This window comes from Armigeres subalbatus, chromosome 3 (genome assembly GCF_024139115.2).
Source record: "Armigeres subalbatus isolate Guangzhou_Male chromosome 3, GZ_Asu_2, whole genome shotgun sequence".
Lineage (NCBI taxonomy): Eukaryota > Metazoa > Arthropoda > Insecta > Diptera > Culicidae > Armigeres > Armigeres subalbatus.
The window spans coordinates 232,126,894-232,139,330 of NC_085141.1; the positions used below are offsets into that span (position 1 = coordinate 232,126,894).

At 42.9% G+C, this 12,437-nt stretch overlaps 1 protein-coding gene across 1 annotated transcript in view; it reads left to right on the forward strand.

Annotated features, from left to right (window-relative positions):
* The first annotated feature begins 691 nt into the window (after positions 1-691).
* The window catches only part of LOC134220782 (venom carboxylesterase-6-like), a 29,774-nt gene continuing 18,028 nt past the window's right edge, over positions 692-12,437 (forward strand). The window contains exon 1 of the mRNA XM_062699883.1: positions 692-1,285. Within this exon, the coding sequence (XP_062555867.1) occupies positions 1,082-1,285 (204 nt within the window). The 5' untranslated portion in view covers positions 692-1,081. The remainder of the gene's footprint in view (positions 1,286-12,437) is intronic.

The window sequence follows — 12,437 nt, forward strand, 5'->3', positions numbered from 1 at the left end:
ATCTCTTCCCGGCGTTCGCATTGTTGCCTCCCTTTCCACCCTTTCCCAGTTGTGGGGTTTCGGCGGCGCAATCTCTGGACAGAAACTTCCACAACAGCTTCGAGTGACGGTCTTTCTCGGCTTCGTAACTTCTGCTGGCAGCCACTACTCCTACATCAGCTCAAACCAGCTTTTCGGCAGTACCACCGGAAACGAAAGCGGAAAATAACATTTTCTTTTTAATTGATAAAACTTTCGGGAAAGAAATGTCCACATAGTCGCGAAAAGCTGACTGTAAATAAAGTCTTCTATCAGTGCCGTAGTGCCTATTCAGTTAAAATTTTTCTCCAAGTAATCTCGAAGTGAAGTGTAGCAAACTGTAACTCGTTTTATGCTTTGTATGCCGTAGAAAAAGTTGTTAAATTTATTAGCTTGCTGTTGGGGTACCAAGGTGTTCCGAAAGTCTTTATGTTGCCAAGAGCAGCAACAGGTTCAAAAAACTATTATTTCAGCTTGGAATATGGATTACTCAGAAATTGGACGTCGATGAAGAAAGCCAAACAGGGTCGATTTTCTAAGCTGGTTGTACAACCCTACGAACAATCCCAAAAGAGACATTTCTACTTCTTTGGTGTTCTGTTACCGTGCCACTCTAATTGGGCGTCTTTTCATAAAAAGCAGCGCACTTTCATTGCCAGCGCCAGTACAGAAATCAGTGCTGTTCGAGGAATATCCCCGCAAATGCATACCTACCCAGAGATATTTTTGTACCGCGAAATTGGCAATCGGTCAAATCGAATAGAAGCCGCTCATTAGCTGTTTTAACTAATTCGAATGCCCGCTGCAATGCAGGGTTTAATGGTGCAATTAAACAATGCAAGTGTGTCATATTTACAGCCTAAGTAATTGCAGAGGTTTACAGTTCACATGGAAATGAAACGGCTGTAACGTAGAACAAATTGCAACGATGCAGTAGTCAGTGGCCAGTAACACGAGCAGGACCAATCCGGCTCCAGTTCAGATCTACGTGTAATGTTCAGTGCAGTATCGACCCTGATGACAAACAAGGCGCATCCATTAGCAGATTTGTGAAGCAAAAGATATGAAATTGTACTCACTGCTCTGCATCATACTGCTGATGGGAGCAATCTTCCATTCAGACGCCACAGGAAGACCGAAATGCATAGTTAAGTTCGATAACGGAATTGGTGCAGGCGTTTTGCAGGAAACATTCACCAAAAAGTTGTACTGCTCCTACCGCGGAATTCCGTATGTTCAACCGCCAGTAGGCGAGTTGCGTTTTGAGGTATGTGAAATGATTCGGCATATGAAGTAAAAGTATGATAACAATTTTTTTCCTGGTGAAACGAATCGAAACGAAAGTTGAAATGTCTATGTTGGTACAAAATCAAGGTCTCATTAGTTCAAAATTTTAGGAAACGAATTTTTTATCGTTTTTGCATTATCTAGCTAGGTATACAAATTTAATTAAAATATTTCTAGCCAAAGCCAAATATCTGTTTTGCGGCCGATAGCATTTTAGTAACTGGTGCTGTTGATGGGTAAAAGAAGATAAAATGCATAATCACTATCCCCTAAATACGATTTTTTGTCTTTCGATTTGTGATACCTAGATGATTTTCATGATGCATTACTTGTCGTTGTTGTACATAGAAAAAAGTGTTAGATTTTTCTAATTCTTATTCAAATACTTATAAAAATCTTAAAGCATACCCTCATATCGTCCTGTCGTTGTGGTTTAGAGCTATTTATTTATTTATTTCGTCAATCGACGTAGACTAGTAGGGGAAGGGGGGGCAATATGCCCTAGCTAAGCAAACACTGCTCTATTGTCTTATTTGTAACGCTATTCATGGGTATTTTTACATTATGCATCAGTTGAACAAGATAGCTAGTTGATGCCATTCAAAAATTGTCAAAAATCTCAATCATATTGATAATATTCACATTTCAAAAAAGTGGTGATATTCTGTTGCCGGAAAACTCATGAGGCAAAACGCCTTTTAGCTGGCAGCTACTAGGGAACAAAATACCATGCGTCGGCGAATCAGCATTCTGGTATGGATAGTGCGTGGAGACGCAAGTACATTGTAGGTTAGCGCAACTAGGGCGTTTTGCCTCGCCAAAATGTTAGATGTTTCTTCAAAATGTGGAAATTTTCGGTTTTTCCGACCTTCCCATGCACTATTTTGAAACTTTTTTCGCCTAACCTACATAATTTTAGATCTAGTTTTGTTACGGACATCTTAATGACGGTAAATATGAGGGAAACCACAAAAGGCGTTTTGCATCGGGGGGGCGTTTTGGGGCCTCTTCCCCTACATATACAATATATGTACATGTTTTTCTTTATTTTCTTAATCCTTTAAATACGGTATTATAGTGTATAAAAATAAAAATAGATTGGTTAAGTAGTGTTTATTTTTGCTATTTAATGTAAATTTAGATGTGTAGGTTTCGAATTGTGACAAAATATTTTTTTAGGTTCTGCCGAGACATTGTAAAGTCAATAGTTTCGCAGTGTTGATTATAGATGGCCATCATCTGATTGAGAGGTCCGAATTTTGCATAATTTGTACGACAGTGATTAATTGAAAATGTATGTTGATGACGCAGTTGTCGAGATGGTATGTAGAAATTTAATTTCGATCAAATGTTTGTTGATTCAATACGCTGCGAAACTATATCGTTAATAAATGAAACCATTGCATTGCAGTTTCACGACGCTCTTTCAAAGATTGAATGTTTATAAGCTTGCAGCGTGCCTCATATGATGGAAGTGGGAATGTTTTCCAACCTAATTTACAAAAGAGCAAATAATAGGAATTTTTGTACTGATTCTAATCTTTCATCGTGTGTTAATGAAAATGGAGACCATACAATGCTGCAATATTCCAGTATCGACCGTACATAAGCAATATATAATGTTCTTATTGTGTATGGGTCATGAAAGTTATAGCAGAAACGTTGTATAAAACCCATCATATTATTTGCTTTATGAATAATGGTGTTGTAGTAGTCGATGAACGTTAGTTTGGAGTCTAAGATAATTCCTAAATCCCTAACTCTATCGCATTCTTCTACAACCTGGTTTCCTAATGCAATTGAGAGATTTGATGCTGTTTTTTTTCTACTGAATGATATAATGATATGAATGATCAAGATTACCAGATGAATGCTTGGAAATTTCCGCATTTGCCCACTTGAAGAATCCTCTGCAAGGTATAAGGTTAACGCTCCTTGAATTCATAATATATACTCATATAACAACAATCATAAACCAGGAATTAGAGTGCAAATTTCTTTGTTTCTCATGTTTGTATTTTTGACCTTCCGCGACTCGCACTGTTCTAAAAAGTACAACACATTGAGTAAAAGTGAGATATCTTCTAAGCCAGATGACCAATTTGCAGCAAACCACCATATCTTCCTCACAAAATTAGCTCTTCATCAATTGAGTAGATATCAACCGAGATTTGATAGAAGGCTCGGGTAAATATCGGGTACATAAAATAAGGGGCTCAGAGTGCACAGTTAAAAGTGAGATTACTAATTTATTTTATTAACAAATCATCTTTGGGTAACGAAATTTTATTTTATTCATTTCTGGTAATGACTTCTTTGCTCAAACTAAGGACGGAGTGGCCTGTGCAGTACATAAAATTCTTCTCCATTCGGCTCGGTTCATGACTGCACATCGCCAACCACGTAATCTGCGGAGGGTCCGCAAATCAGCCTCCACTTGATCTTCTTCTTCTTCTTCTGATTGGCATTACACCCCCCACTAAAACATTGCCGCCTCGAAGCTTGGTGTTCATTAAGCACTTTCACAGTTATTAACTGCGAGGTTTCTAACCAAGTTACCATTTTTGCATTTGTATATCATGAGGCTTATACGATGATACTTTTATGCCCAGGGAAGTCGAGAAAATTTCCAACCCGAAAATTTCGTTCCATGTTACAAGCTTCCAATCGTGATCCTTTATTCGTCGTCTAGGTCGTTGCCGATTGTATCGAGTCGTATTATCTTCTATGTTGTACGTAATGGTTATTTTACAAAGCAACTTTATTGGGCCTGCGCAAGCCGCCTGTCTCAACGGAGGGCCGTCGTGTCAGGTCTGTTAGGCGTCCCAACTAACACCAGGACTTGGGCTTGTGCGCTTTGACCGGCACACGGTCGCTTTGGTGGAACCTGCAAACCCCACCACCATAGTTCCTGCTGCCCCCGATTGGCCAACTAATGATTATTTAAATTGACCAGTTAATCAGTGCGGGCAGCAGGGACTATGTCCAAGGGCTTGACGATCCCTCCCCAGGCCATCTGCGAGTTGTGGGGCTTGCCTAGGATGTGGTGGGGTTTGACAGTGGGCCCTGTTAAACCTCTATAAAAAGCTGCATGTATCCGCAAGTAGGCCCCACCAAAGCGACCGTGTGCCGCTCAAAGCGCACAAGCCCAAGTCCTGGTGTTAGGTGGGACGCTAAACAGCCCTGACACGACGGCCCTCCGACGAGACAGGAGGTTTGCGCTGGCCCAATAAGCCGCCTAGAAAACCAATCATTACGAACAATATAAGAGATAATGCGACTCGATATAATCGGCAAAGACCTAGGCGACGAATACAGGATCACGATTAAGCTTGGAACATGGAATTACAAGTCGCTAGGCTTCGCAGGTTGCGACAGGATGATCTACGATGAATTACATCCCGCAACTTCGACGTCGTGGCGCTGCAGGAGATTTGCTGGACAGGACAGAAAGTGTGGAAAAGCGGGCATCGAGCGGCTACCTTCTACCAAAGCTGTGGCACCACCAACGAGCTGGGAACCGGCTTCATAGTGCTGGGTAAGATGCGCCAACGCGTGATTGGGTGGCAGCCAATCAACGCAAGGATGTGCAAGCTGAGGATTAAAGGCCGTTTCTTCAACTATAGCATCATCAACGTGCACTGCCCACACGAAGGGAGACCCGACGACGAGAAAGAAGCGTTCTACGCACAGCTGGAGCAGACATATGATGGATACCCACTGCGGGACGTCAAAATCGTCATCGGTGACATGAACGCACAGGTAGGAGGAAATGTATAGACCGGTCATCGGACCGGATAGTCTGCACACCGTATCGAATGACAACGGCCAACGATGCATAAACTTCGCTGCCTCCCGCGGAATGGTAGTCCGAAGCACCTTCTTTCCCCGCAAAAATATCCACAAGGCCACATGGAGATCACCTAACCAAGAAACGGAAAACCAAATCGACCACGTTCTAATCGACGGTAAATTCTTCTCCGACATCACGAATGTCCGCACTTACCGCAGTGCGAATATTGAATCCGACCACTACCTCGTTGCAGTATGCCTGCGCTCAAAACTCTCGACGGTGTACAACACGCGTCGAAGTCGGACGCCGCGGCTTAACATTGGGCGGCTACAAGATGGTAGACTAGCCCAAGATTACGCGCAGCAGCTGGAAGTGGCACTTCCAACGAAAGAGCAGCTAGGCGCAGCGTCTCTTGAAGATGGCTGGAGAGATATTCGATCCGCCATTGGTAGCACCGCAACCGCTGCACTTGGCACGGTGCCCCCGGATCAGAGAAACGACTGGTATGACGGCGAATGTGAGCAGTTAGTGGAAGAGAAGAATGCAGCATGGGCGAGATTGCTGCAACACCGCACGAGGGCGAACGAGGCACGATATAAACAGGCGCGGAACAGACAAAACTCGATTTTCCGGAGGAAAAGCGCCAGCAGGAAGATCGAGACCGTGAAGAAACGGAGCAACTGTACCGCGCTAATAACACACGAAAGTTCTATGAGAAGTTAAACCGTTCACGTAAGGGCCACGTGCCACAGCCTGATATGTGTAAGGACATAAACGGGAACCTTCTTACGAACGAGCGTGAGGTGATCCAAAGGTGGCGGCAGCACTACGAAGAACACCTGAATGGCGATGTGGCAGACGAAGATGGCGGTATGGTGATGGACCTGGGAGAACGCGCACAGGACATAATTCTACCGGCTCCGGATCTCCAGGAAATCCAGGAGGAGATTGGCCGGCTGAAGAACAACAAAGCCCCTGGGGTTGACCAACTACCAGGAGAGCTATTTAAACACGGTGGTGAGGCACTGGCTAGAGCGCTGCACTGGGTCATTACCAAGATTTGGGAGGAAGAAGTTTTGCCGCAGGAGTGGATGGAAGGTGTCGTGTCCCATCTACAAAAGGGCGATAAGCTGGATTGTAGCAACTACCGCGCAATCACATTGCTGAACGCCGCCTACAAGGTACTCTCCCAAATTTTATGCCGTCGACTAGCACCAACTGCAAGGGAGTTCGTGGGGCAGTACCAGGCGGGTTTTATGGGCGAACGCTCCACCACGGACCAGGTGTTCGCCATTCGCCAAGTACTGCAGAAATGCCGCGAATACAACGTGCCCACACATCATCTATTCATCGACTTCAAAGCCGCATATGATACAATCGATCGGGACCAGCTATGGCAGCTAATGCACGAACACGGTTTTCCGGATAAACTGACACGGTTGATCAAAGCGACGATGGATCGGGTGATGTGCGTAGTTCGAGTTTCAGGGGCATTCTCGAGTCCCTTCGAAACCCGCAGAGGGTTACGGCAAGGTGATGGTCTTTCGTGTTTGCTATTCAACATCGCTTTGGAAGGGGTAATACGAAGATCAGGGATTAACACGAGTGGTACAATTTTCAATAAGTCCGTCCAGCTATTTGGTTTCGCCGACGACATAGATATTATGGCACGAAACTTTGAGAAGATGGAGGAAGCCTACATCAGACTGAAGAGGGAAGCTAAGCGGATCGGACTAGTCATCAACACGTCGAAGACGAAGTACATGATAGGAAGAGGTTCAAGAGAAGACAATGTGAGCCACCCACCGCGAGTTTGCATCGGTGGTGACGAAATCGAGGTGGTAGAAGAATTTGTGTACTTGGGCTCACTGGTGACTGCCGAAAATGACACCAGCAGAGAAATTCGGAGACGCATAGTGGCTGGAAATCGTACGTACTTTGGACTCCGCAAGACGCTCCGATCGAATAGAGTTCGCCGCCGTACCAAACTGACAATCTACAAAACGCTCATTAGACCGGTAGTCCTCTACGGACACGAGACCTGGACGATGCTCGTGGAGGACCAACGCGCACTTGGAGTTTTCGAAAGGAAAGTGCTGCGTACCATCTATGGTGGGGTGCAGATGGCGGACGGTACGTGGAGGAGGCGAATGAACCACGAATTGCATCAGCTGTTGGGAGAACCATCCATCGTTCACACCGCGAAAATCGGACGACTGCGATGGGCCGGGCACGTAGCCAGAATGTCGGACAGTAACCCGGTGAAAATGGTTCTCGACAACGATCCGACGGGCACAAGAAGGCGAGGTGCGCAGCGGGCAAGGTGGATCGATCAGGTGGAAGATGACTTGCGGACCCTCCGTAGACTGCGTGGTTGGCGACGTGTAGCCATGGACCGAGCCGAATGGAGAAGACTCTTATATACCGCACAGGCCACTTCGGCCTTAGTCTGATTAAATAAATAATAATAGTTAATCAGTGAACGATGAAAAGTTTCACGAATATTTGTTATGTCTATTTGTCTGTGGCTGAAGAACATCAATCAATCATCATTCGGAAATAGCACATGTGTTATGACAAAACTGATCAACCCGCAACACTGCAGTCTTAAGCACTACATCCTTCCCCTACTCTATTCTTAAAACAGAAACATGTTCCTAATAATAGGTACTAGATTTCATCATCAACTAGATCAGAACAATATGTCAAACAACTTACTTTTGCGCAATTGAAAAATGCTGTATGAGTAATAAGTTCAGTCATATTTTGACCATTCCAGATCAAATCCAAATCACATCCAATGCAATCCAAACCATATCCAACCCACATCTAATTCAAATTCATTCCAAATCCAATTCAAATCCAATCTAAATCCAATTCGAAATCAATCCTACATCAATACAAATAGATATCTAATTACAATCCAATCAAAGTTGAATCATAATTTAATCTAAACCATTGGATTAGCAATTCAAATCCCGTCCCAATTAAATACAACTCCAATATAATTCCAATCCAATCCAGTCAAATCCATTCCATTCCAAATCCAATATAAATAAAAAAGCAATCCAAATCCAATCCAAAAATCTAATTTAAGTCTAATCCAAAACCAGCCCAAACCTAATCCAAATCCAATATAAATTGAATCCAAATCCAATCCAAATTAAAAAAAATCCAATCTGAAATGAGTACAAATCCAATCCAAATCTCATCTTATTCCAATCAAATTCAAAATACATTTTTTTCCTTAACTTTGTTTATGTCACTACAAACACATCAATATTCTATTCAAAGCTGAAACAATCGAAGCTACGTACCATAACACGAAAGTGGAGCTTTGTTTTTGTGGTTTCGATCGAGAATTCTAGACTAACATTTGAAAAGGGCATAACAGCGAACATTTATTCCTTCTAATTCTTCGTCTACATTAACGGTTCTCAACCTGGGGTACATGTACCCCTGGGGGTACCTTCGCTGAGCCTAGGGGGTAAATCGTCCAAAAATGCATAAAGGCGGATTTTAATCAAAACTTATAAAAATTTTTGATATATGTATATTTTTTTTATTTCAAATTTTTTTCTTGTACATAATATGCATAGCGATCAGTAACTCAGAGTATTGAATCCTTCCCTCCACAACCAGCACAGTGGCTGTGGGAGAAAAGATCAAAAGGACAGAACGAAGAATTAATAAATTTAAAAAATCTTCTTAGCTATCTACCTGATTGAAACAAAATGTTGAATGATATGTTAAGAATATGCTTCTGAACTAAAATTTAGAGTCTACACGTTCGGAAGCCTCCATTTGAAAGACATGAAGGCTTTTTACGAAAAGCTCAGTTACTTCGAAAGGCTCCTTTTAAACAGCTCGCTCCTTTTAAGAGAATCGGAGGACTACTTTCAATAAGTTCGGATACCTAATTTCAAAAGGTCCAAAGACCTCTTTTAAAGAACCCGGAGCCTCGTTTCGAAAGCCTCCTTTCAATAGGCCCGGAAGCCTCCTTTCAAGAGGCCCGAAAGCTTTCTTTCAAGAGGCCAAGAAGCCTCCTTTCAAGAGGCCCGGAAGCCTCCCTTAAAGAGGCCCGGAAGCCTCCTTCAATAGGCCCGGAGGCCTTCGTTCAAGAGGCCCGGAAACCTTCATTCGAGATGCTCAGAAGCCTACTTTGAAAAGGCTCAGAAGCTTCTCTTCAAGGTGCTCGGAATTCATTTTTCTAGAGCAGCGGTTCTCAAGCTGGGGTACATGTACCCCTGGGTGTACCTCCGACGGGCCCAGGGACGAAATGCTGAATGGCGGAAGAATAACCATATTAGTCAAAACTTATTGATAAAGTTTAGATAATTTTGTATTTTTTCATTTCTAAACTTTGTTTTGTACATAATATACTATAGCGCGTAATTTGCGCTAGCAGTTCCGTTCATCGATAAATGACCCAGCTCGAAAAACGGACGGCTTAAGCGCCACCTCAAAGAGGACCGTCCGTTGCTTTTAAGATGATTTTAAGATGCCTTTTAAGATGGGTTTTATTATGCGTCTGAGCTATAAGGGGACCATTTGTCGGGAATAAGGGAAAGATTCTGCCTCAAGGAACCCGAAGAAAAAATTGATCCTAACCGTGGTTCTACTAAAAACCCACAAAAATACCACTCACGAGTTATCCTCACCGGACGGACTTCTTCTTTTCCCAAATCGTATGACCGTCTAGGACACGTGAGTGCTGAGGCTGATTTACCGGGCAGCCCAACCTGGAGTACAACACTGAACAAAAACTACAATGAGAACGACGCGAAAAACATGTGAAATCCTTCGGACTACAATTATCGTTACATGGAAGCTTTACTTAGCGGAAACGCATTTATTCAACGGAAACAAGACAGATATACATTTATTGCGGTTTCGATTACCCTAGGGTTTATTCATATTTGTTCCTTCCTCACTCTCTGCTCTTCACTTCCTTCTTCCCTCTTTCACTTCCTAGCTTCCTACTTGTGTGCGGTTTTCTATTTCTGGTTCTAGCGATGGCTAGCCTAGGCTATCGTTTGTGTGATCGAGCTCGTGTGTGTGTGTGGAGATATGCATGCATGCTTGTTTTCTACTCACGGTTCCGTAGTATTTGCAGCTTCCCGGCCGGCAAGTGGTCCTATACCGATGAATGGTGGCCGGGGCGATGATGATGAACTGCGCTTAAGGAGATTCCTAGATGGACGGCTTCTGTGCTGGTGCTGCGAATCACGCCGACAACGGAGTATGGCGCTCGCATTCGACGGACGGTTTCCACGGGTTGGGGTTTACAAAAAAACCTTTGCTCTGCCGGAGAATCGAACCTCCCTTCCGAGATCTCTCCCGATCCGTGGGGTCGAGAGCTCGCTTGGCGAAAAGTTTCGGTGTGCCGTGCTGGCCTGGATATCGATAGAATCGATCCTAGATAAGAGACGTCGAACGTCTGTTTCGACGCAATCAATTAAAAATCTCCACACAAACATCACAATGAATTTACCTTTTCTACATACAATTCGCACACACAAAAGGTTGACCGCTCGTCACCTTTGACCCTAATGTTGAACTTTGGGCTACACGGAAGGAACAGAATTAACGTTAATTTTAATCTAAATTAATGATTTCGTGTGTGTTACTTCTACGTGAAGTTAAACGATTTACAATGATATGGAAATGCTAATATCATCTTCCAAACTTGGACGTACATGTTCATGATAGAATTAGAGGCGAAAGTATAGAATTGATAGTTCCGTTAGGATACGGCAGGCATGAAGAATGTTTGTATAGAAGTCGATTTGAAAGCGTGCGGAGGGCAATATTTGTGATGGCACATATCACACGACCTTCCTTCTGCCAAGCACCCGTATGAAGGGGGAGGGAAGAATATCAGTGTGGAAGCTGATATATCAGGACAAAATTTTCAAAACGACTTATCTGCTTTTGTAAACAAAGATTCAAACGACGATTTGACGAATCTGATAGCTCTCCCACGCAAACCAACACCATCAACAGGTAGCGGAAACCTTTATCTACCTATTGGTGGTGTTGGTTTGCGTGGGAGTGCAATCAGATTCGTCAAATCGTCGTTTGAATCTTTGTTTACAAAAGCAGATAAGTCGTTTTGAAAATTTTGTCTTGATATCTCCACTGGCAAAAAGAACGTGGTTTGACTTGCTCATATGCCATCGCGTGCGGAAGGATTTGCTATCGACGAGTACTGTCTCCAAATTTCTAATACGACATCAGCATTTAGTCGAATAGGATTTTTATTGCACAGTTCTGTTTTCTCATTGCGTCCGTCTCGTGCGTCCTCTAATTCTATCATGAACATGTACGTCCAAGTTTGGAAGATGATATTAGCATTTCCATATCATTGTAAATCGTTTAACTTCACGTAGAAGTAACACACACGAAATCATTAATTTAATGTACTACCCTTGGTGGGGGCATCCATCAATTCAGCTGTTATTGGTCGACGGTACAGCAGCAGTGCCTTTCTCTGCTTTGTTCTCTCCGAGGCAGCCAAGTTGGTTGCGACGAGACGGACGCAATGAGAAAACAGAACTGTGCAATAAAAATCCTATTCGACTAAATGCTGATGTCATATTAGAAATTTGGAGACAGTACTCGTCGATAGCAAATCCTTCCGCACGCGATGGCATATGAGCAAGTCAAACCACCTTCCTTTTGCCAGTGGAGATATATCAGCTTCCACACTGATATTCTTCCCTCCCCCTTCATACGGGAGCTTGGCAGAAGGAAGATCGTGTGATATGTGCCAACACAAATATTGCCCTCCGCTCGCTTTCAAATCGACTTCTATAAAAACATTCTTCATGCCTGCCGTATCCTAACGGAACTATCAATTCTATACTTTCGCCTCTAATTCTATCATGAACATGTACGTCCAAGTTTGGAAGATGATATTAGCATTTCCATATCATTGTTAATTTTAATCTTAATACTTCTCACATTTAAACGTACCAAATTAAACACACCGCGACACTAAGTACATATAAGTACTAACTACTTGAACTCTCGCCTCTTCCACGGTTCAAGTCAAAGTGAACGAGTAGAAGTCCAAAAAGTCCTCAGATTAAATGCGACTATCACGGTCTTCGTGGCCGGAAAATGCGTCAAATCCCCGAAGTGATTCAACGACCTTTTCGATGCATTATTTCGACCTAGGGATGTATTTTATTCGGAATGGTGACATTTATTATCACAATATATTTTGAGTGAACTATGGGAATTAAGTGTAATTAACATTGAACGAGTATTATAATAATGATAAATAAATTAAACAGTAAATTAACATTGAAGTATCCAAAATATGATAGTATTT